A 26,028-nucleotide genomic window follows, 5' to 3' on the forward strand; every position below is an offset into this window, starting at 1 on the left:
ATTGATAGCGATGCCACCAGCCCTTCTCGCGATTTGTGAAAGCTATCGTTGTTCTGCTTTCACAGGAGTTCCTGTAACTATGCTTAACCACCTTTATTTATAGTTTTTCAACTATTTTTGAAAATAACAAGCTGTTACAATGAGATGATGTGCCGTTATACACCTTCCCTGTATCTGTACCGCATTGTGTGCGCATGCGTCCAAGGTTGCCTGCGCCTGTGTCGTTACTCTCTCGATGCACGAGCCAAGCCATCAAAAACGTCACTACGCATATGCGCGGCTGCGCCGAGTAGCAGCGTGCGTCATTTCTGAGACCAAGTGTAGGTAGCAAAACTATGTCGCTCCAAAATCTTAGCAACCTGGAAACTGCATGCAAGGTTGCATGAGCACGCTGAAAAGTTGCTCAAGACGCCCTGAGGAGCATGGGATCATCACGTCACGTGAAGGCAGCGCCACTTTAATGCATACTACTAACGCAGGCCTATATGTACATTTTTATGGAGTACTACCTTTTAATATAAAGAAACGAATAATATTTCAATACTAACAAAAAAAAATCGTCGACCACGTACAGCAACCAACGGTCCCGTGGCCGGGTTCATCGGATCGTTCATGTTTTTGCCACCAGAGGCGCCACAGGTCATTTTTCGAGACTTTCAATTAAGAAATAAAAATATAAATCCATCTCTCACAAAAAAAAACAGGGTTGGGTTGAGTCAATGCGACAGACAATCATTCCATCAGTGGAGTCATCTCATTTCATATTGTCACGTGGTCGTGACGTCGACGAAGACAGCAGTCAGCAGGTCCGAGGTGAAACTGTTTATTTGGCCGAACTTGTGGCCGAGAAACTGATAGCCAAACTACAGCAATACACTGATAGCGGCGGACAGAACGTCGACCGTCGATCAACTGACAAGCGATCAAGCGCGTCGGCTTTTATACAAGCGCTATCGAACTTTCCAGCAATATCGCTGGTGGCGGTGTTATCTCTAGACAAAGCTGGAACATTCGCGTGTGCGGGGTGCAATCTTAACAAACCGATCTACTACAATCGCGACGCTTCTAGAACACTACTTCGCGGACAGCGTCGAGCGTTGATAACCGTCCCTGCCGGTCAAACCCGAATACATCAAAACAAGACAAGAAGTGGGCGTGGCATTGCCCCCCTCTGAAAAAGCATCGTCCCGATGCTTGTGAAAGAACATAGAAGAGAAAAAAAACAAAACAAGTGCATACACAAATAAAAAACAAAGGAAAAAAAATAGAGTCCCCAGGCTCGCCCACGCGCAAAACATGGCTTACGGCGCACGACATGGACGACTTCAGGTCGTGCACGGCGCCGCTGAGAGTTCGTAATGCCGTCAGGGACAACCACATAGTCGAGTGCGCCGAGGCGTCGAAGTACCCTGTACGGTCCGAAGTATCGTCGAAGAAGCTTCTCACTAAGTCCTCGTCGGCGTATTGGCGTCCATAACCATACACGGTCACCGGGTTGGTATTCCATGTGGCGGCATTGAAGGTTGTAGCGGCGGCTGTCAGTCGTCTGCTGGTTCTTGATCCGTAGGCGGGCGAGCTGACGTGCTTCTTCGGCGCGCTGTAGGTAGGTGGTCACGTCGATGTTTTCCTCGTCGGTCACGTTTGGTAGCATGGTGTCAAGCGTCATTACCGGGCTCCGTCCGTAGACCAACTTGTATGGCGTCATCTGCGTCGTTTCCTGTACGGCCGTGTTGTACGCGAAGGTCACGTACGGAAGGATGGCGTCCCACGTCTTGTGTTCGACGTCGACGTACATCGCCAGCATGTCGGCGATGGTCTTATTTAGACGCTCGGTGAGGCCGTTGGTCTGTGGGTGGTACGCGGTGGTGCGGCGGTGGCTTGTGTGGCTGTATTCCAAGATCGCCTGACTTAGGTCAGCCGTGAACGCCGTACCTCTGTCGGTGATGAGAACCTCTGGGGCGCCGTGTCGAAGGACGATGCTCTCAACGAAGAACTTGGCTACCTCAGCGGCACAGCCTTTGGGCAGGGCTTTTGTTTCGGCGTAGCGGGTGACGTAGTCGGTAGCCACGACGATCCATTTATTTCCGCAAGTCGACGTTGGGAACGGCCCCAGGAGGTCCATACCGATCTGCTGGAATGGTCGCTGAGGAGGCTCGATCGGCTGAAGGAAGCCTGCTGGTCTTGTGGGCGGTGTCTTCCGTCGCTGACAGTCTCGGCACGTCCTTACGTAGCGAGTGACGTCGGCGGTAAGGCGCGGCCAGTAGTACTTTTCCTGTACTCGTGCGAGCGTTCGGGAAAGTCCGAGGTGTCCAGCCGTTGGGTCGTCGTGCAGGGCATGCAAAATTTCTGGTCGCAGTCCCGAAGGTACAACGATACGGTAGCTGGCTCGGGCCGGAGAGAAGTTCTTCTTTACGAGGCCGTTGTTTTTCAAGAAAAATGATGCCAATCCTCGCCTGAATACTTTTGGGACAACGATGGTCCTGCCCTCCAGGTATTCCACCAGACCCTTCAGCTCCGGCTCGGCTCGCTGTCATTCGGCAAAGTCTTCGGTACTTATGGCTCCCAAGAAGCTGTCATCATCCTGGTCGTCGGGCGTTGGTGGGTCGACGGGGGCACGAGACAGGCAGTCGGCGTCGGAGTGTTTCCTTCCGGACTTGTACACGACAGTAATGTCAAATTCTTGAAGTCTTAGGCTCCACCGTGCAAGGCGACCTGAAGGGTCCTTCAAGTTAGCTAGCCAACACAAGGCGTGATGGTCGCTCACAACTTTGAAGGGCCTGCCGTAGAGGTAGGGGCGAAACTTTGACGTAGCCCAGATGATGGTGAGGCACTCCTTTTCTGTTGTGGAATAGTTGACCTCTGCTTTAGACAGCGACCGGCTAGCATAACTGATAACCCTTTCCAGTCCGCCCGCCTGCTGCACAAGGACGGCGCCGAGTCCTATGCTGCTTGCATCGGTGTGAATCTCCGTATAGGCGTATTCGTCGAAATGCGCAAGCATCGGATGTGTCTGCAGGCGTCGTTTCAGTTCATGAAATGCTTCGACTTGCGCTGTTTGCCACCTGAATTCGACGTCGGTCTTCGTGAGCTGCGTTAGTGGCTCGGCGATCCGTGAAAAGTCTTTGACAAAGCGTCTGTAATAGGCGCACAAGCCGAGAAATCGGCGCACGGCCTTCTTGTCGGTGGGTGGCGGGAAAGCGGCAATGGCAGCTGTTTTCTGTGGGTCTGGGAGCACTCCAGTCTTGCTGATCACGTGACCCAAAAACAAGAGCTCCTCGTACGCGAAGCGGCACTTTTCTGGCTTCAGGGTGAGCCCGGAGTTCTTGATTGCTTGAAGTACGGATTGAAGTCGCTGGAGGTGTTCGTCGAAGTTCGAGGAATACACAACGACGTCGTCCAAGTAAACAAGGCAAGTCTGCCACTTCAAGCCAGCTAATACAGTATCCATGACTCGTTGGAAAGTCGCAGGTGCCGAGCAAAGACCGAAGGGCATGACCTTGAACTCGAACAGGCCGTCCGGTGTTATAAAGGCGGTCTTTTCTCGGTCTCTCTCGTCGACTTCAATTTGCCAGTAGCCGGTCTTGAGGTCCATCGACGAAAAGTAATTCGCATTGTGGAGTCGATCCAGGGTATCGTCTATCCGTGGGAGAGGGTATACGTCCTTCTTTGTGATTTTGTTCAGGCGACGATAATCGACGCAGAAACGTAGGGTCCCATCCTTCTTCTTCACTAACACCACGGGAGACGCCCACGGGCTGTTGGACGGCTGGATGATGTCGTCGCGTAGCATTTCATCGACTTGTTTCTTAACGGCCTCCCGTTCCCGCGTCGAAACCCGGTAGGGACTCTGACGGAGTGGTCGAGCATTTTCTTCTGTTATGATGCGGTGCTTAGCAAGGGGCGTTTGTCGGACCAGCGATGACGACGAGAAACAGTCCCTGTATTCCTGCAGAAGGCGTCGAAGCTGTTGCTGTTGGCGAGCGGGAAGACTTGGGTTTACGTCGAAGGGTGGCTCATGGATCGTCGTCGTAGCTTCGTTAGAATCTGAAAAGGCAAACGCATCGCTGACGGCCAAGATTTCTTCGATGTATGCAATCGTCGTGCCCCTGCTCAGGTGTCTGTATTCCTGGCTGAAGTTCGTTAGCATCACGCTTCCTTTTCCTTCATGCAACCGAGCAATGCCCCTTGCGACGCAAATGTCACGGTCTAGCAGCAAACGCTGATTGCTCTCGATGACACCTTCGATGTCTTCAGCTTTTTCGGTGCTGACGGAAATTATGACGCTGGAGCGAGGCGGGATGGTAACTTGATCCTCGAGCACGTTCAGGGCATGTTGACATGGACTCGTATCCGGCGGTGTCGTTTTGTCCGACGATAGGGTTATCGATTTGGTTCTTAAGTCGATGACGGCGCCGTGATGGTTTAAGAAGTCCATGCCAAGTATGACGTCCCTGGAGCAGTGTTGCAAGATCACGAAACTCACAGGATACGTGCGATTATTGATTGTGACTCTTGCTGTGCAGACTCCAGACGGCGTTATTAGATGGCCTCCAGCGGTGCGGATTTCGGGGCCTTCCCAAGCGGTCTTAACTTTCTTCAACTTCGTGGCGAAGGGCCCACTGATGACGCAATAGGCGGCTCCAGTATCGACGAGAGCGGTGACGTTGTGGCCGTCGACGAGAACGTCGAGGTCGCTAGTTCGTCGTCTTGCGTTGCGGTTGGGTCGCGGCGTCGGGTCACGGCTGCGTCGGTGTGTTCCGCTGCTTCCATGTTGCGTCGTCGGGTCTTCTTCAGTCCGCGAGATTTCGTCGTCAGGGGTCTGTTTGGTTCGCGTCGTATTCTGAAGGTTTCGTCGCGGCGTCGTCGGCGGCGGCGGAGGATCTTCGGTAGTTCGTCGTACAGCAACCGCACCTCCATCGGTTGCTGCCCTTAGTTTTCCGGATACGGGCTAGGCGACCGGCCCCGGTTTGGGCCAGTGTACGGCCGGCGGTGCGGTGACATATAGCGGCCGGGCAACGGCGAGCGGGAAGGTCGTCGTTCTTGCCACTGTGTTCCGGTGAGGTAGTCGTCGATGTCGCGAGGCCGTTCGCCTGGCTGCGGGCGCGGCGCGTTGATGGCGAATCCGCGTAGTCCATCTGACGGTACTGGCAGCGGCGGTACGTGTGGCCGGCCTCCCCGCAGTGGTAGCAGAGCGGGCGGTTGTCAGGGGCGCGCCAAACGTCGGTCTTCCTCGGCACGGATCGCTGGCCGGCTGGGGGGCGATATGACGTCGGTGGTGGCGGCGGTGGTGCCTGGCGGCGGAACTGCTGGGGTGGCGCGGCGTCTTGACGTGGGCGAGGAGGGGGGGCGTTGCGTCGGGCTGCAGCAGCATAGCTCATGGCTTGCAGCTGCGGCGGTGCCGGCTGAGGAACACCCAGTGACTGTGTGATTTCCTCGCGTACAACGTCAGCAATCGACGTAACTTCGGGCTATGCAAACGGCGCAAGCTTTCGCAGCTCCTCTCGCACGATTGCTCGGATCGTTTCGCGGAAGTCGTCAGAGCCGAGGCCATGAACAGCTGTGCTGTCTTGAAATGCGCGGCGATTGTACTGCCGGGTGCGCATCTCGAGCGTCTTCTCGATGGTCGTTGCTTCCGAGACGAATTCTTGAACTGTCGATGGGGGGTTCCGCATCAGCCCGGCGAAGAGCTCCTGTTTGACTCCTCGCATAAGAAAGCGGACCTTCTTGTCCTCGGGCATGACAGGGTCTGCATGACGGAACAGCCTTGTCATCTCCTCCGTGAAGAACGCCACGTTTTCGTTCGGCATCTGCACGCGGGTCTCGAGCAGAGCCTCAGCACGCTCTTTCCTGACGACGCTCGTGAATGTCACGAGGAACCTGGTGCGAAAGATGTCCCATGTTGTCAGGCTTCGCTCTTGGTTCTCGAACCAGATCCGAGCGGCGTCTTCCAAAGCGAAATAGACATGCTGTAGCTTGTCTTCGCTGGTCCAGGCATTGAAAATCGCGTCTCGGTCGTAGGCTTCGAGCCAGCTTTCCGGGTCTTCGAACGACGATCCGCGGAAGGTTGGCGGCTCCTTGGGCGTCCGGAGAAGGATCGGTGCGGGTGGCACAGCGTCTGTCATCGTCGCTGTGGTCGAGGTCAGGATCTTTGTTTGCCGGGTCTTTTCAGGTAGAGGCCCGTGCTCTGGCGGTAGACCTTGTTGCCTGCGGCTTGCTCGACGATCCGGGTTTTCTTTGCCGTCGTCCTCCTCGCGGCTTGGGCTTGGGTCAGCGCTTCGCGGGGGCGTCCGGATCATGGAAGAAGCAGCACCTCCACCAGATGTCACGTGGTCGTGACGTCGACGAAGACAGCAGTCAGCAGGTCCGAGATGAAACTGTTTATTTGGCCGAACTTGTGGCCGAGAAACTGATAGCCAAACTACAGCAATACACTGATAGCGGCGGACAGAACGTCGACCGTCGATCAACTGACAAGCGATCAAGCGCGTCGGCTTTTATACAAGCGCTATCGAACTTTCCAGCAATATCGCTGGTGGCGGTGTTATCTCTAGACAAAGCTGGAACATTCGCGTGTGCGGGGTGCAATCTTAACAAACCGATCTACTACAATCGCGACGCTTCTAGAACACTACTTCGCGGACAGCGTCGAGCGTTGATAACCGTCCCTGCCGGTCAAACCCGAATACATCAAAACAAGACAAGAAGTGGGCGTGGCATTGCCCCCCTCTGAAAAAGCATCGTCCCGATGCTTGTGAAAGAACATAGAAGAGAAAAAAAACAAAACAAGTGCATACACAAATAAAAAACAAAGGAAAAAAAATAGAGTCCCCAGGCTCGCCAACGCGCAAAACATGGCTTACGGCGCACGACATGGACGACTTCAGGTTGCCCCCATACCCCGTAATATGGATCCTCAACTACATCACGGCAGGCGGGAGGCCCGAGTCGAGGCTCTACGCAAACAACACTTAAATAAGACGAGCGCAAGATATGTAGATGCAGCGCTCTACACTGGTAATAGCAATAAGGCTGTAGCCACGGTGGTCGACCATCGTCTTCGCGAAATCACCAGTGCATCAATCCGCTGCTCTTCCATTACGGAGGCTGAAGAAACGGCCATCGCTTTGGCCATTGCCACCGGCAACCACCAAAGGCGGTCACTAGATATCCTCACGGACTCTCAAGCGGCCTGTAGAAATTTCTTGAATGGGCGAGTCGGTCAAGCGGCGATTAGCATTCTCCGTGGTGCACCAGATCCCAACGACACCCTTGACACACGAAACCCCATCATCCGGCACAGGATAATATGGACGCCTGGTCACATGGGGCTGGAGGGGAACCAGGAGGCAGACAGGGTGGCTCGAGGGTACACAACAGACCGAGCACCTCATGATCCGGCCTCCGAGGAGCCTATCCCGGTCCCGTGTGAGTATGCGGCCATCCTAAATCACTACAAGGGACTCAGACGTATCTACTCCCTCCCCCATAAGAAGCTCACAAAGGAGGAAGCTACCAGCTGGCGCTTAATCCAGACCGGAACGTATCCGAACTTACATTTTCTCAATAAAGTGCACCCAACAGAATACCCTGCGCGCTGCCCATGGTGCTCTAAGAAACCCACATTAATACACATTACATGGACTTGCCGGGCCATCCCCGGTCTGCCCCCCATTGACCAAGCTAGTGTGGAGCGGTGGGAGGAGTTGCTAGCCAGCGATAACCTTGATGATCAGATCAGTTTGATCGACAGGGCACGCAGGGCGGCAACTGCCTGTGGCGTCCTGGACTGAGGGCAGCCAGCACTGCTAGATGGTACTTGCGGACCAAGCATCACAAACCCCTTTCTGTTAATAAATGTTTTTTTCCTTCCTTCCTTCAGGTCGCGCACGGCGCCGCTGAGAGTTCGTAATGCCGTCAGGGACAACCACATAGTCGAGTGCGCCGAGGCGTCGAAGTACCCTGTACGGTCCGAAGTATCGTCGAAGAAGCTTCTCACTAAGTCCTCGTCGGCGTATTGGCGTCCATAACCATACACGGTCACCGGGTTGGTATTCCATGTGGCGGCATTGAAGGTTGTAGCGGCGGCTGTCAGTCGTCTGCTGGTTCTTGATCCGTAGGCGGGCGAGCTGACGTGCTTCTTCGGCGCGCTGTAGGTAGGTGGTCACGTCGATGTTTTCCTCGTCGGTCACGTTTGGTAGCATGGTGTCAAGCGTCATTACCGGGCTCCGTCCGTAGACCAACTTGTATGGCGTCATCTGCGTCGTTTCCTGTACGGCCGTGTTGTACGCGAAGGTCACGTACGGAAGGATGGCGTCCCACGTCTTGTGTTCGACGTCGACGTACATCGCCAGCATGTCGGCGATGGTCTTATTTAGACGCTCGGTGAGGCCGTTGGTCTGTGGGTGGTACGCGGTGGTGCGGCGGTGGCTTGTGTGGCTGTATTCCAAGATCGCCTGACTTAGGTCAGCCGTGAACGCCGTACCTCTGTCGGTGATGAGAACCTCTGGGGCGCCGTGTCGAAGGACGATGCTCTCAACGAAGAACTTGGCTACCTCAGCGGCACAGCCTTTGGGCAGGGCTTTTGTTTCGGCGTAGCGGGTGACGTAGTCGGTAGCCACGACGATCCATTTATTTCCGCAAGTCGACGTTGGGAACGGCCCCAGGAGGTCCATACCGATCTGCTGGAATGGTCGCTGAGGAGGCTCGATCGGCTGAAGGAAGCCTGCTGGTCTTGTGGGCGGTGTCTTCCGTCGCTGACAGTCTCGGCACGTCCTTACGTAGCGAGTGACGTCGGCGGTAAGGCGCGGCCAGTAGTACTTTTCCTGTACTCGTGCGAGCGTTCGGGAAAGTCCGAGGTGTCCAGCCGTTGGGTCGTCGTGCAGGGCATGCAAAATTTCTGGTCGCAGTCCCGAAGGTACAACGATACGGTAGCTGGCTCGGGCCGGAGAGAAGTTCTTCTTTACGAGGCCGTTGTTTTTCAAGAAAAATGATGCCAATCCTCGCCTGAATACTTTTGGGACAACGATGGTCCTGCCCTCCAGGTATTCCACCAGACCCTTCAGCTCCGGCTCGGCTCGCTGTCATTCGGCAAAGTCTTCGGTACTTATGGCTCCCAAGAAGCTGTCATCATCCTGGTCGTCGGGCGTTGGTGGGTCGACGGGGGCACGAGACAGGCAGTCGGCGTCGGAGTGTTTCCTTCCGGACTTGTACACGACAGTAATGTCAAATTCTTGAAGTCTTAGGCTCCACCGTGCAAGGCGACCTGAAGGGTCCTTCAAGTTAGCTAGCCAACACAAGGCGTGATGGTCGCTCACAACTTTGAAGGGCCTGCCGTAGAGGTAGGGGCGAAACTTTGACGTAGCCCAGATGATGGTGAGGCACTCCTTTTCTGTTGTGGAATAGTTGACCTCTGCTTTAGACAGCGACCGGCTAGCATAACTGATAACCCTTTCCAGTCCGCCCGCCTGCTGCACAAGGACGGCGCCGAGTCCTATGCTGCTTGCATCGGTGTGAATCTCCGTATAGGCGTATTCGTCGAAATGCGCAAGCATCGGATGTGTCTGCAGGCGTCGTTTCAGTTCATGAAATGCTTCGACTTGCGCTGTTTGCCACCTGAATTCGACGTCGGTCTTCGTGAGCTGCGTTAGTGGCTCGGCGATCCGTGAAAAGTCTTTGACAAAGCGTCTGTAATAGGCGCACAAGCCGAGAAATCGGCGCACGGCCTTCTTGTCGGTGGGTGGCGGGAAAGCGGCAATGGCAGCTGTTTTCTGTGGGTCTGGGAGCACTCCAGTCTTGCTGATCACGTGACCCAAAAACAAGAGCTCCTCGTACGCGAAGCGGCACTTTTCTGGCTTCAGGGTGAGCCCGGAGTTCTTGATTGCTTGAAGTACGGATTGAAGTCGCTGGAGGTGTTCGTCGAAGTTCGAGGAATACACAACGACGTCGTCCAAGTAAACAAGGCAAGTCTGCCACTTCAAGCCAGCTAATACAGTATCCATGACTCGTTGGAAAGTCGCAGGTGCCGAGCAAAGACCGAAGGGCATGACCTTGAACTCGAACAGGCCGTCCGGTGTTATAAAGGCGGTCTTTTCTCGGTCTCTCTCGTCGACTTCAATTTGCCAGTAGCCGGTCTTGAGGTCCATCGACGAAAAGTAATTCGCATTGTGGAGTCGATCCAGGGTATCGTCTATCCGTGGGAGAGGGTATACGTCCTTCTTTGTGATTTTGTTCAGGCGACGATAATCGACGCAGAAACGTAGGGTCCCATCCTTCTTCTTCACTAACACCACGGGAGACGCCCACGGGCTGTTGGACGGCTGGATGATGTCGTCGCGTAGCATTTCATCGACTTGTTTCTTAACGGCCTCCCGTTCCCGCGTCGAAACCCGGTAGGGACTCTGACGGAGTGGTCGAGCATTTTCTTCTGTTATGATGCGGTGCTTAGCAAGGGGCGTTTGTCGGACCAGCGATGACGACGAGAAACAGTCCCTGTATTCCTGCAGAAGGCGTCGAAGCTGTTGCTGTTGGCGAGCGGGAAGACTTGGGTTTACGTCGAAGGGTGGCTCATGGATCGTCGTCGTAGCTTCGTTAGAATCTGAAAAGGCAAACGCATCGCTGACGGCCAAGATTTCTTCGATGTATGCAATCGTCGTGCCCCTGCTCAGGTGTCTGTATTCCTGGCTGAAGTTCGTTAGCATCACGCTTCCTTTTCCTTCATGCAACCGAGCAATGCCCCTTGCGACGCAAATGTCACGGTCTAGCAGCAAACGCTGATTGCTCTCGATGACACCTTCGATGTCTTCAGCTTTTTCGGTGCTGACGGAAATTATGACGCTGGAGCGAGGCGGGATGGTAACTTGATCCTCGAGCACGTTCAGGGCATGTTGACATGGACTCGTATCCGGCGGTGTCGTTTTGTCCGACGATAGGGTTATCGATTTGGTTCTTAAGTCGATGACGGCGCCGTGATGGTTTAAGAAGTCCATGCCAAGTATGACGTCCCTGGAGCAGTGTTGCAAGATCACGAAACTCACAGGATACGTGCGATTATTGATTGTGACTCTTGCTGTGCAGACTCCAGACGGCGTTATTAGATGGCCTCCAGCGGTGCGGATTTCGGGGCCTTCCCAAGCGGTCTTAACTTTCTTCAACTTCGTGGCGAAGGGCCCACTGATGACGCAATAGGCGGCTCCAGTATCGACGAGAGCGGTGACGTTGTGGCCGTCGACGAGAACGTCGAGGTCGCTAGTTCGTCGTCTTGCGTTGCGGTTGGGTCGCGGCGTCGGGTCACGGCTGCGTCGGTGTGTTCCGCTGCTTCCATGTTGCGTCGTCGGGTCTTCTTCAGTCCGCGAGATTTCGTCGTCAGGGGTCTGTTTGGTTCGCGTCGTATTCTGAAGGTTTCGTCGCGGCGTCGTCGGCGGCGGCGGAGGATCTTCGGTAGTTCGTCGTACAGCAACCGCACCTCCATCGGTTGCTGCCCTTAGTTTTCCGGATACGGGCTAGGCGACCGGCCCCGGTTTGGGCCAGTGTACGGCCGGCGGTGCGGTGACATATAGCGGCCGGGCAACGGCGAGCGGGAAGGTCGTCGTTCTTGCCACTGTGTTCCGGTGAGGTAGTCGTCGATGTCGCGAGGCCGTTCGCCTGGCTGCGGGCGCGGCGCGTTGATGGCGAATCCGCGTAGTCCCATCTGACGGTACTGGCAGCGGCGGTACGTGTGGCCGGCCTCCCCGCAGTGGTAGCAGAGCGGGCGGTTGTCAGGGGCGCGCCAAACGTCGGTCTTCCTCGGCACGGATCGCTGGCCGGCTGGGGGGCGATATGACGTCGGTGGTGGCGGCGGTGGTGCCTGGCGGCGGAACTGCTGGGGTGGCGCGGCGTCTTGACGTGGGCGAGGAGGGGGGGCGTTGCGTCGGGCTGCAGCAGCATTGCACATGGCTTGCAGCTGCGGCGGTGCCGGCTGAGGAACACCCAGTGACTGTGTGATTTCCTCGCGTACGTCAGCAATCGACGTAACTTCGGGCTATGCAAACGGCGCAAGCTTTCGCAGCTCCTCTCGCACGATTGCTCGGATCGTTTCGCGGAAGTCGTCAGAGCCGAGGCCATGAACAGCTGTGCTGTCTTGAAATGCGCGGCGATTGTACTGCCGGGTGCGCATCTCGAGCGTCTTCTCGATGGTCGTTGCTTCCGAGACGAATTCTTGAACTGTCGATGGGGGGTTCCGCATCAGCCCGGCGAAGAGCTCCTGTTTGACTCCTCGCATAAGAAAGCGGACCTTCTTGTCCTCGGGCATGACAGGGTCTGCATGACGGAACAGCCTTGTCATCTCCTCCGTGAAGAACGCCACGTTTTCGTTCGGCATCTGCACGCGGGTCTCGAGCAGAGCCTCAGCACGCTCTTTCCTGACGACGCTCGTGAATGTCACGAGGAACCTGGTGCGAAAGATGTCCCATGTTGTCAGGCTTCGCTCTTGGTTCTCGAACCAGATCCGAGCGGCGTCTTCCAAAGCGAAATAGACATGCTGTAGCTTGTCTTCACTGGTCCAGGCATTGAAAATCGCGTCTCGGTCGTAGGCTTCGAGCCAGCTTTCCGGGTCTTCGAACGACGATCCGCGGAAGGTTGGCGGCTCCTTGGGCGTCCGGAGAAGGATCGGTGCGGGTGGCACAGCGTCTGTCATCGTCGCTGTGGTCGAGGTCAGGATCTTTGTTTGCCGGGTCTTTTCAGGTAGAGGCCCGTGCTCTGGCGGTAGACCTTGTTGCCTGCGGCTTGCTCGACGATCCGGGTTTTCTTTGCCGTCGTCCTCCTCGCGGCTTGGGCTTGGGTCAGCGCTTCGCGGGGGCGTCCGGATCATGGAAGAAGCAGCACCTCCACCAGATGTCACGTGGTCGTGACGTCGACGAAGACAGCAGTCAGCAGGTCCGAGATGAAACTGTTTATTTGGCCGAACTTGTGGCCGAGAAACTGATAGCCAAACTACAGCAATACACTGATAGCGGCGGACAGAACGTCAACCGTCGATCAACTGACAAGCGATCAAGCGCGTCGGCTTTTATACAAGCGCTATCGAACTTTCCAGCAATATCGCTGGTGGCGGTGTTATCTCTAGACAAAGCTGGAACATTCGCGTGTGCGGGGTGCAATCTTAACAAACCGATCTACTACAATCGCGACGCTTCTAGAACACTACTTCGCGGACAGCGTCGAGCGTTGATAACCGTCCCTGCCGGTCAAACCCGAATACATCAAAACAAGACAAGAAGTGGGCGTGGCATTGCCCCCCTCTGAAAAAGCATCGTCCCGATGCTTGTGAAAGAACATAGAAGAGAAAAAAACAAAACAAGTGCATACACAAATAAAAAACAAAGGAAAAAAAATAGAGTCCCCAGGCTCGCCAACGCGCAAAACATGGCTTACGGCGCACGACATGGACGACTTCAGGTTGCCCCCATACCCCGTAATATGGATCCTCAACTACATCACGGCAGGCGGGAGGCCCGAGTCGAGGCTCTACGCAAACAACACTTAAATAAGACGAGCGCAAGATATGTAGATGCAGCGCTCTACACTGGTAATAGCAATAAGGCTGTAGCCACGGTGGTCGACCATCGTCTTCGCGAAATCACCAGTGCATCAATCCGCTGCTCTTCCATTACGGAGGCTGAAGAAACGGCCATCGCTTTGGCCATTGCCACCGGCAACCACCAAAGGCGGTCACTAGATATCCTCACGGACTCTCAAGCGGCCTGTAGAAATTTCTTGAATGGGCGAGTCGGTCAAGCGGCGATTAGCATTCTCCGTGGTGCACCAGATCCCAACGACACCCTTGACACACGAAACCCCATCATCCGGCACAGGATAATATGGACGCCTGGTCACATGGGGCTGGAGGGGAACCAGGAGGCAGACAGGGTGGCTCGAGGGTACACAACAGACCGAGCACCTCATGATCCGGCCTCCGAGGAGCCTATCCCGGTCCCGTGTGAGTATGCGGCCATCCTAAATCACTACAAGGGACTCAGACGTATCTACTCCCTCCCCCATAAGAAGCTCACAAAGGAGGAAGCTACCAGCTGGCGCTTAATCCAGACCGGAACGTATCCGAACTTACATTTTCTCAATAAAGTGCACCCAACAGAATACCCTGCGCGCTGCCCATGGTGCTCTAAGAAACCCACATTAATACACATTACATGGACTTGCCGGGCCATCCCCGGTCTGCCCCCCATTGACCAAGCTAGTGTGGAGCGGTGGGAGGAGTTGCTAGCCAGCGATAACCTTGATGATCAGATCAGTTTGATCGACAGGGCACGCAGGGCGGCAACTGCCTGTGGCGTCCTGGACTGAGGGCAGCCAGCACTGCTAGATGGTACTTGCGGACCAAGCATCACAAACCCCTTTCTGTTAATAAATGTTTTTTTCCTTCCTTCCTTCAGGTCGCGCACGGCGCCGCTGAGAGTTCGTAATGCCGTCAGGGACAACCACATAGTCGAGTGCGCCGAGGCGTCGAAGTACCCTGTACGGTCCGAAGTATCGTCGAAGAAGCTTCTCACTAAGTCCTCGTCGGCGTATTGGCGTCCATAACCATACACGGTCACCGGGTTGGTATTCCATGTGGCGGCATTGAAGGTTGTAGCGGCGGCTGTCAGTCGTCTGCTGGTTCTTGATCCGTAGGCGGGCGAGCTGACGTGCTTCTTCGGCGCGCTGTAGGTAGGTGGTCACGTCGATGTTTTCCTCGTCGGTCACGTTTGGTAGCATGGTGTCAAGCGTCATTACCGGGCTCCGTCCGTAGACCAACTTGTATGGCGTCATCTGCGTCGTTTCCTGTACGGCCGTGTTGTACGCGAAGGTCACGTACGGAAGGATGGCGTCCCACGTCTTGTGTTCGACGTCGACGTACATCGCCAGCATGTCGGCGATGGTCTTATTTAGACGCTCGGTGAGGCCGTTGGTCTGTGGGTGGTACGCGGTGGTGCGGCGGTGGCTTGTGTGGCTGTATTCCAAGATCGCCTGACTTAGGTCAGCCGTGAACGCCGTACCTCTGTCGGTGATGAGAACCTCTGGGGCGCCGTGTCGAAGGACGATGCTCTCAACGAAGAACTTGGCTACCTCAGCGGCACAGCCTTTGGGCAGGGCTTTTGTTTCGGCGTAGCGGGTGACGTAGTCGGTAGCCACGACGATCCATTTATTTCCGCAAGTCGACGTTGGGAACGGCCCCAGGAGGTCCATACCGATCTGCTGGAATGGTCGCTGAGGAGGCTCGATCGGCTGAAGGAAGCCTGCTGGTCTTGTGGGCGGTGTCTTCCGTCGCTGACAGTCTCGGCACGTCCTTACGTAGCGAGTGACGTCGGCGGTAAGGCGCGGCCAGTAGTACTTTTCCTGTACTCGTGCGAGCGTTCGGGAAAGTCCGAGGTGTCCAGCCGTTGGGTCGTCGTGCAGGGCATGCAAAATTTCTGGTCGCAGTCCCGAAGGTACAACGATACGGTAGCTGGCTCGGGCCGGAGAGAAGTTCTTCTTTACGAGGCCGTTGTTTTTCAAGAAAAATGATGCCAATCCTCGCCTGAATACTTTTGGGACAACGATGGTCCTGCCCTCCAGGTATTCCACCAGACCCTTCAGCTCCGGCTCGGCTCGCTGTCATTCGGCAAAGTCTTCGGTACTTATGGCTCCCAAGAAGCTGTCATCATCCTGGTCGTCGGGCGTTGGTGGGTCGACGGGGGCACGAGACAGGCAGTCGGCGTCGGAGTGTTTCCTTCCGGACTTGTACACGACAGTAATGTCAAATTCTTGAAGTCTTAGGCTCCACCGTGCAAGGCGACCTGAAGGGTCCTTCAAGTTAGCTAGCCAACACAAGGCGTGATGGTCGCTCACAACTTTGAAGGGCCTGCCGTAGAGGTAGGGGCGAAACTTTGACGTAGCCCAGATGATGGTGAGGCACTCCTTTTCTGTTGTGGAATAGTTGACCTCTGCTTTAGACAGCGACCGGCTAGCATAACTGATAACCCTTTCCAGTCCGCCCGCCTGCTGCACAAGGACGGCGCCGAGTCCTATGCTGCTTGCATCGGTGTGAATCTCCGTATAGGCGTATTCGTCGAAATGCGCAAGCATCGGATGTGTCTGCAGGCGTCGTTTCAGTTCATGAAATGCTTCGACTTGCGCTGTTTGCCACCTGAATTCGACGTCGGTCTTCGTGAGCTGCGTTAGTGGCTCGGCGATCCGTGAAAAGTCTTTGACAAAGCGTCTGTAATAGGCGCACAAGCCGAGAAATCGGCGCACGGCCTTCTTGTCGGTGGGTGGCGGGAAAGCGGCAATGGCAGCTGTTTTCTGTGGGTCTGGGAGCACTCCAGTCTTGCTGATCACGTGACCCAAAAACAAGAGCTCCTCGTACGCGAAGCGGCACTTTTCTGGCTTCAGGGTGAGCCCGGAGTTCTTGATTGCTTGAAGTACGGATTGAAGTCGCTGGAGGTGTTCGTCGAAGTTCGAGGAATACACAACGACGTCGTCCAAGTAAACAAGGCAAGTCTGCCACTTCAAGCCAGCTAATACAGTATCCATGACTCGTTGGAAAGTCGCAGGTGCCGAGCAAAGACCGAAGGGCATGACCTTGAACTCGAACAGGCCGTCCGGTGTTATAAAGGCGGTCTTTTCTCGGTCTCTCTCGTCGACTTCAATTTGCCAGTAGCCGGTCTTGAGGTCCATCGACGAAAAGTAATTCGCATTGTGGAGTCGATCCAGGGTATCGTCTATCCGTGGGAGAGGGTATACGTCCTTCTTTGTGATTTTGTTCAGGCGACGATAATCGACGCAGAAACGTAGGGTCCCATCCTTCTTCTTCACTAACACCACGGGAGACGCCCACGGGCTGTTGGACGGCTGGATGATGTCGTCGCGTAGCATTTCATCGACTTGTTTCTTAACGGCCTCCCGTTCCCGCGTCGAAACCCGGTAGGGACTCTGACGGAGTGGTCGAGCATTTTCTTCTGTTATGATGCGGTGCTTAGCAAGGGGCGTTTGTCGGACCAGCGATGACGACGAGAAACAGTCCCTGTATTCCTGCAGAAGGCGTCGAAGCTGTTGCTGTTGGCGAGCGGGAAGACTTGGGTTTACGTCGAAGGGTGGCTCATGGATCGTCGTCGTAGCTTCGTTAGAATCTGAAAAGGCAAACGCATCGCTGACGGCCAAGATTTCTTCGATGTATGCAATCGTCGTGCCCCTGCTCAGGTGTCTGTATTCCTGGCTGAAGTTCGTTAGCATCACGCTTCCTTTTCCTTCATGCAACCGAGCAATGCCCCTTGCGACGCAAATGTCACGGTCTAGCAGCAAACGCTGATTGCTCTCGATGACACCTTCGATGTCTTCAGCTTTTTCGGTGCTGACGGAAATTATGACGCTGGAGCGAGGCGGGATGGTAACTTGATCCTCGAGCACGTTCAGGGCATGTTGACATGGACTCGTATCCGGCGGTGTCGTTTTGTCCGACGATAGGGTTATCGATTTGGTTCTTAAGTCGATGACGGCGCCGTGATGGTTTAAGAAGTCCATGCCAAGTATGACGTCCCTGGAGCAGTGTTGCAAGATCACGAAACTCACAGGATACGTGCGATTATTGATTGTGACTCTTGCTGTGCAGACTCCAGACGGCGTTATTAGATGGCCTCCAGCGGTGCGGATTTCGGGGCCTTCCCAAGCGGTCTTAACTTTCTTCAACTTCGTGGCGAAGGGCCCACTGATGACGCAATAGGCGGCTCCAGTATCGACGAGAGCGGTGACGTTGTGGCCGTCGACGAGAACGTCGAGGTCGCTAGTTCGTCGTCTTGCGTTGCGGTTGGGTCGCGGCGTCGGGTCACGGCTGCGTCGGTGTGTTCCGCTGCTTCCATGTTGCGTCGTCGGGTCTTCTTCAGTCCGCGAGATTTCGTCGTCAGGGGTCTGTTTGGTTCGCGTCGTATTCTGAAGGTTTCGTCGCGGCGTCGTCGGCGGCGGCGGAGGATCTTCGGTAGTTCGTCGTACAGCAACCGCACCTCCATCGGTTGCTGCCCTTAGTTTTCCGGATACGGGCTAGGCGACCGGCCCCGGTTTGGGCCAGTGTACGGCCGGCGGTGCGGTGACATATAGCGGCCGGGCAACGGCGAGCGGGAAGGTCGTCGTTCTTGCCACTGTGTTCCGGTGAGGTAGTCGTCGATGTCGCGAGGCCGTTCGCCTGGCTGCGGGCGCGGCGCGTTGATGGCGAATCCGCGTAGTCCCATCTGACGGTACTGGCAGCGGCGGTACGTGTGGCCGGCCTCCCCGCAGTGGTAGCAGAGCGGGCGGTTGTCAGGGGCGCGCCAAACGTCGGTCTTCCTCGGCACGGATCGCTGGCCGGCTGGGGGGCGATATGACGTCGGTGGTGGCGGCGGTGGTGCCTGGCGGCGGAACTGCTGGGGTGGCGCGGCGTCTTGACGTGGGCGAGGAGGGGGGGCGTTGCGTCGGGCTGCAGCAGCATTGCACATGGCTTGCAGCTGCGGCGGTGCCGGCTGAGGAACACCCAGTGACTGTGTGATTTCCTCGCGTACGTCAGCAATCGACGTAACTTCGGGCTATGCAAACGGCGCAAGCTTTCGCAGCTCCTCTCGCACGATTGCTCGGATCGTTTCGCGGAAGTCGTCAGAGCCGAGGCCATGAACAGCTGTGCTGTCTTGAAATGCGCGGCGATTGTACTGCCGGGTGCGCATCTCGAGCGTCTTCTCGATGGTCGTTGCTTCCGAGACGAATTCTTGAACTGTCGATGGGGGGTTCCGCATCAGCCCGGCGAAGAGCTCCTGTTTGACTCCTCGCATAAGAAAGCGGACCTTCTTGTCCTCGGGCATGACAGGGTCTGCATGACGGAACAGCCTTGTCATCTCCTCCGTGAAGAACGCCACGTTTTCGTTCGGCATCTGCACGCGGGTCTCGAGCAGAGCCTCAGCACGCTCTTTCCTGACGACGCTCGTGAATGTCACGAGGAACCTGGTGCGAAAGATGTCCCATGTTGTCAGGCTTCGCTCTTGGTTCTCGAACCAGATCCGAGCGGCGTCTTCCAAAGCGAAATAGACATGCTGTAGCTTGTCTTCGCTGGTCCAGGCATTGAAAATCGCGTCTCGGTCGTAGGCTTCGAGCCAGCTTTCCGGGTCTTCGAACGACGATCCGCGGAAGGTTGGCGGCTCCTTGGGCGTCCGGAGAAGGATCGGTGCGGGTGGCACAGCGTCTGTCATCGTCGCTGTGGTCGAGGTCAGGATCTTTGTTTGCCGGGTCTTTTCAGGTAGAGGCCCGTGCTCTGGCGGTAGACCTTGTTGCCTGCGGCTTGCTCGACGATCCGGGTTTTCTTTGCCGTCGTCCTCCTCGCGGCTTGGGCTTGGGTCAGCGCTTCGCGGGGGCGTCCGGATCATGGAAGAAGCAGCACCTCCACCAGATGTCACGTGGTCGTGACGTCGACGAAGACAGCAGTCAGCAGGTCCGAGATGAAACTGTTTATTTGGCCGAACTTGTGGCCGAGAAACTGATAGCCAAACTACAGCAATACACTGATAGCGGCGGACAGAACGTCAACCGTCGATCAACTGACAAGCGATCAAGCGCGTCGGCTTTTATACAAGCGCTATCGAACTTTCCAGCAATATCGCTGGTGGCGGTGTTATCTCTAGACAAAGCTGGAACATTCGCGTGTGCGGGGCGCAATCTTAACAAACCGATCTACTACAATCGCGACGCTTCTAGAACACTACTTCGCGGACAGCGTCGAGCGTTGATAACCGTCCCTGCCGGTCAAACCCGAATACATCAAAACAAGACAAGAAGTGGGCGTGGCAATATTCTGGGCAGTTGTCGGTCCCTTTAACATACCATGTTTCAATGAATTTCGTTGAGCCAATGTCTCCAAATAAGAAAAATTTACTTTGAAATTTGTGACATCACTCACGGAGATTTCGGTATGAAATTTAAAATGAAACTTTGACCTTCATTTTCTTCTCTAATAATCTGCCTATGATGGTGGAATTAATGACAATATGTTTTGAGAGTAAGATTTATCAATCTAAACCAACTCATTGTTCCACTTTAAAGACCCTTTAAACTATGAATTTCGGGGAATGGGGCATTTACGAGAAATAAACTCTGATTAACGCCGAATTTCCAGAAAAGAAACTCCGAAACACACCCTCCGAATTTCAAGAAAAATAAACTCTGAAAACATGGAGCTCTACTTATAATGGAACCATCAGCAGCACCGCCTAGTTGAAATGACCTAATACTCAATTTTTGATATTTAAACATACATTTTAATCATTCACAAGAGGACATTAGTAACTTTTAGAGACATCAGAATGAGACTGAATTGAAGCAGAAATGAAATTAACAGGCATTGACTGCAACCACTTGAGCCTTGCATTTGTAAAGATGTCACACATAATAAAGCCCACTATTACTGAACAATCAGCATCACCAATCACTGCATTAATGCAATAATGTTTGCAGCTCATCACCAAAGGTGCATATAGACTAAGTGGATTTAACAGCTATGTGACATTTTAAATATGTGATCTTTATCGAAGGGAAGAAAGAAAAAAAAGGTGTACATATAAAGCCAAAGCATATAAATTGTTCTTTAACATGATGTGAACTGCTTCAACTAGAGAAGTTAAACATCAGAGAGAGAAAGAAAGAGAGAAAAGACATCCTGAGTAAGTAATCAAGTGCAAATTTTTCAAAGGTTATCCAGAATTACCTAGTGCAGCACGCCATGAATTTAATATCTCCATTCCCATTTTAACATGTTTAAAATGACAATACATACTTCACCCCGCAGCTCAGCACCACGCAGCTGCAGCAGGCCAGAAAGTACATGGGCTGCACCAGAAGAGCTGCTTGACACTGGATCCTTGAGACCTTGAAGCAGTGTCTCGGCTAACGAAAGGAGTTGAATGGACGGCACCTTCTTGGCCAGTGTCTGCACGAAGCAGATGAAATCAAAGTAAGTCACAGCTGACCATTCTAAGGAAGAAAGGGAACAGAAAGGCAGAGGCAGGGTGGTTACCAAACCAGAAAAGCGTCTGGTTTGCTACCCCATGTTGGGTAACGACGAACGTAAATGACAGGTGGTAACATGACAATCACGGCATGCATTTTATGTACAGCATGACTTACATGCCACGCTCATGGTGTGCTCATGGCCATTTCGCTAGCTTGGTATACCCCAAAATTCGTATTTCGTGACAAGACTGTATGACGAATATGTGATAACACGACATGGACAGGTGATAACATGGCAATCATGACATGCATGTCGTGTAGGGCATGATTTACATGCCACGCTCATGGTCTGCTCGCGGCTGTTTCACTAGCTCAACATACACCAATATTAGTATTGCACGAGGCGACTGTATGATGAACATAAATGACAGGTCCTAACACGCAAATCATAAAATGCATGTCATGTATGGCATGATTTACATGACACTGTCTTGATGCGCTTCTGGCCGTTTTGTTACCTGCATATACACCAAAATTGATATGGCATGACATGACACGAGTGCGTGACGATCATAAATGACAGGTCATGCATTGTATATAGCAGAATATACGTTTCATTATATAACAAATTGTACATGCGTGCATGCATGACAAACATGGAATATATAGTGAACTAGATGTCATGACATGAATGACTTATTTTCCTCAAAGAGAAACAAGGCGATGTATGCAGCTCTCTGCTGGCTGCTTCGCATTCCATCGATTCCCACAGTGCGTGGGATCTGCCGGATTTTTTAAGCAATGAACTTGAGGGACATCTAGGTATGTATGTATGTACAGTTGCAGACTACTTTTTATTTTCAATTTTATTTCCTAAATATTTTTTATATTTAAGTTAATTTCTGTAATTTTTCTTTTAATTTTTTTTTCATTCATTATAATTGTCATTCCTTCTATTCTTTCTTTATTTTCTGCTTAAGTGGTGCAACCAGCAGTTACAGTCAAGTCTTTACATTTGTTTTATTTTTCTATTCCATATTTATCTATTTTCGTTTTTATTTTTTATTTTTATTTAAAAATTTTTTACAATTCTTTGACAAACAATGCACAGTGCAATGTATGTATAGTTGGTTTATTTCAGGTGTTTCTGTTGTGCTATATAATTTCTATGAATGTCATAGAGCCAAATATAGCAACCTAGATCAAAACCAGTCCTTTTAAAAGCTTCATAAATTAAGCTTACCTTTGCCAACTCTTTTGAAATCACGTGAAAGGTCTCAGGGTCTGACTTCTGAATGTTTGCCTGAAGATCATCAACACCATGATAATCTGTGTCCTCCTTAGATGAAAGGCCTACATGTGTGATAAAAGAGGCAAGAGAAAAGGAAAGCCAACATGTCAACAAGTTTGTAAATTGTACACTGCTGTTTTCCTAAATGTTTGCAAACAAACATGTCAACAAGTTTGTAAATTGTACACTGCTGTTTTCCTAAATGTTTGCAAACAAACATCTCAACAAGTTTGTAAATTGTACACTGCTGTTTTCCTAAATGTTTGCAAACAAACAGCAAAGATTTGTTTTAAACACATCACACTGTTTAGGCTTTCATCGTACAAGAAACGCATGCAGGTACGGACACAAGAGAATCAGACAACATAAATATCGCGTTTGTTTCTCTTATGCTCATATCTTCACGCCTTAATTTCTTCTACGATGAATCCCCAGCAGCTAGTTCCACTTTCTGTCATTTTATTTAGACTTCACTTCATGTTATAGTTTTTCTCACTTTATCATGCATTATGCATTATTATTTTCTGAACTACTGAACTAGGCATCATGAGACAAATGAATGCAGAGTGAATTGATCATTGTACACACAAGAAAAATTTTTCAGAGCACAGAAGTCAGAATAACGTGGCATATTCTTGCTGCTTCAACGTTCAATTTAGATTTCGCGAATGTAAGGCAGTGTTCCCAAGGGAAAGTACGTATACACATTTTTCCATTCAGGTGTAGACATGTTCACTATTATGAATTTTTTTCCCGTAAATTCTGTGCTCTGAAAACTTTTGTAGACAGGGTTACAGTTTAAAAAAGCTCTGTTAATTGAGAGGTACAGCAAACATTCGCCCTGCCACGACAGGATCAAAGTAAAATATCATAGGCACAGGTAGGCGTATCAACATGTGATAATGATGGCATTTAAAATTAAATGAGTGGCGTCCCTCATAATCATATTGCGGTTTTGGGATGTTAAACATCAACAATTATTATTAAAATTAAATCAGTGGAATATGCCTCCTAAGAATACGTCTGAAATGAACATACTTTGACTCTTGTTGTTTATCTCGAGAGACAGGTGGATACAGGTCAGAGCAGTGTTGCGAATGGAGATGCTGGAGTCGGTGCAGCGAGGCACAAGAGTACCAAGGACAAAGCCAAAACAACTGAACATCCGAAACACCTAGGCAAAAATAATGCTTCATTAATATCATTACATGCATGATTAATCAGCTATATATAAAGCAAGTCAAATGCTTTGTTCAAATTAGCTCTAGAATTCAAGCCCTTCAATTTAAATGTACATCACACAAAACCGCAGTCTTGCGGAACATACAATGCTATCTAAACAGGACATCTGGAACACCATGCTTGTAATTATGTGGCAGTATGATGTTTTTTGTATGGCATACATTAGCCTTCCAAGGTAATGAACCCCTCCCCACCACCCCCAAAGCCCCTTTACAAAATGCTAAAGCCTTCGTCAACTTTCTTCTCTCCCCCCCAAAAATACAGCCGATGAGGCACTGTGTGCTTTGTATGTGGTCCAAAGCCACGCTCGAGCTCAAGCCCTCCAATGTAAACAAAGAAATTGATGAGAAGGATGCAAAGCAAGGCTAGGTATATATAGACAGCCACTAAATAAACCTATTTCTTTGATGACTGCTCAGTATCAAGTGCCAGAAAGTGAATGTTCTAAAATGGGCTCCACGTGACCGTCTTCCCTTATTGCTTTCATCAGAAACATGCATTTTTTTCCTTTCACTTTCAGACGAAACCTTTGAGTGAGTACTAGAACAATATATTTTGTCTCAATTTAATATTTTTCTTTACAGGTAATGTTCACCTAGCAATCACAGAATACTCCTCTCGGATGCAACAATAGATAAAATATCTCATCCTTTTGCGTGACTACTTCTGTGATGTCATGGCCACTAAAGGTGATGGCGACAAAGTAGTGCAAACGCCCAATGTGCATACCAGTTAGTCAGGTTCAGTGGACTCGGATCACATTGTCACCATACTGCTGAAAACAGTTTCTTCATAATGTCCCTGCACAAGCGAACTGACCTTTTCCTTGCATCTCACCACATATTGGCAAAGGACTGAAGGGAAGGGAAAAAGGATGTGGTGGTGGACAATATGTTACCAAAAATACCGCAGCGAAAGATCCTTAAATCAAGGCTCATCCAGGGCAACATGAAAAAACTCAATCCTCATTCCACAAAGTGAACCGGCATTTCTCATGAGCGTACGTTCTCATATTTCTGCCAACATTGCTTTATAATTATTCTTCCGTTGCATCTTGGTCCTTCTAGCTTTCCACTTGGCTGCAAGATTATGAAAAGGACCTGCTCCATCCATACCACTTCAATGTAATGAAGCACCGGCTGTTTTGGAGCGCAGCTCTAAGGCGCCCATTCCTGCGTTGAGCGGTATCGCCGTCGCCGTTGGTGGTGTAACCGATAAACATAAAAAAGTAACAGATATACATTAAAAAATAAAATGAGAAAAAAATACCCACAATTTAATGGGATTTGAACCCGGGACCTCTGCGTGGCAGTAGAGTATTCTACGATAAAAGCCACGCTGGTGCTTAAAACTCATGTGCAAGAAGACCTTATACGGGCATCATGTCGACCAAGGAATCACGTTAACCTATGTAATATAGCGTGGCAAAGGAGTAAGATTACAACCAGTCATCACACAATGCTAATTGCGCAACAAGTGTGTGGTTTAATGCTTCCCACCCACTGCACAGTGCTCAGCCATAATTCTTCATCATCATCAGCCACATGGGGCATCAACAAAGTGCACATAATACCTTACAGATGTGTAGCGGGTACCTCACTTATCTGCAGAAAGACGAATAATGGCGCAGTGGGTGCTGTCCTACTTCACAAAAAAACTATGATTGATTGTGTAGTCGATGCCTTGCGGAAAGCCAACTGGCCTTGCCCCAGTGTGAAGCTGCACTCAGAATTCGCATTAGCAGTATCGTAATCATCGGTGAATTTTTTTTTCCAAGCACAGATACAAAATTGATTACGTCATTTTCCAAGCACTGAGTTGTGTTGGGCGATAAGGCCATCCGCTCTGGGTCGTGCTACCTATGCAAGTTGGCACCGCACAAGCTGTGCTAACATCATCCTTGCTCATGTTTATCAGGGTCATCCATTATCCGACGTGACACCTATGCAAAATTTTACTGCTGATCCTCCATACACCTACATCATGAAACTTCAAATCGAGGGCATATTTACTCACTCGTAAGAACAGAGTGGTGTAGAAGGAATGGACTAATTTGGTGATCATGAGTGCACTTGAAATAAAGATGTTTTAAGTAGCCTCATAAAAATTTTGCCTACTTTGTTAATGAAGTAAGAAAGAAGTTACATCATAACATACAGGTATTTTCAGCCGTCCACCTTGCACAACTTACCCCAGATTCGATGTGACTGCTGTAAAGCATCATAAGCTCCCAGATAGAGTTCAAGCAGCGCTCTCTCTCATACTCCTGTTTAGAATTGAGCCAAGGGACCAGCACCTGTGAAAATACAACTTGCAACTTATTAAATTAGTCCTCAAACATTGCATTACAATTTGCAGTGTTCATAACATCAGTCTTGAAACACTGCATTAGCCCAGTGACCACAAACACATGAAGACTGACTACAACAACATGCATTGACAATGACTAAAGTTGCAATTTATTCAGCGGTTGCGACAACACTAACACGCTAGTGGACAAAAACAGAGCGTGAAACTATAAGATG

At 51.8% G+C, this 26,028-nt stretch overlaps 1 protein-coding gene across 1 annotated transcript in view; it reads right to left on the reverse strand.

Annotated features, from left to right (window-relative positions):
• LOC119371990 (maestro heat-like repeat-containing protein family member 1) overlaps window positions 1-26,028 on the reverse strand; it is a 169,441-nt gene that overhangs the window by 76,170 nt on the left and 67,243 nt on the right. The window contains exons 23-26 of the mRNA XM_037642438.2: window positions 25,695-25,799; window positions 23,300-23,435; window positions 22,214-22,323; window positions 20,795-20,947 (exon numbers count right to left, since the gene is read on the reverse strand). Coding sequence (XP_037498366.1) covers window positions 20,795-20,947; window positions 22,214-22,323; window positions 23,300-23,435; window positions 25,695-25,799 — 504 coding nt within the window. The remainder of the gene's footprint in view (window positions 1-20,794; window positions 20,948-22,213; window positions 22,324-23,299; window positions 23,436-25,694; window positions 25,800-26,028) is intronic.

This window comes from Rhipicephalus sanguineus, chromosome 1 (assembly GCF_013339695.2).
Source record: "Rhipicephalus sanguineus isolate Rsan-2018 chromosome 1, BIME_Rsan_1.4, whole genome shotgun sequence".
NCBI lineage: Eukaryota > Metazoa > Arthropoda > Arachnida > Ixodida > Ixodidae > Rhipicephalus > Rhipicephalus sanguineus.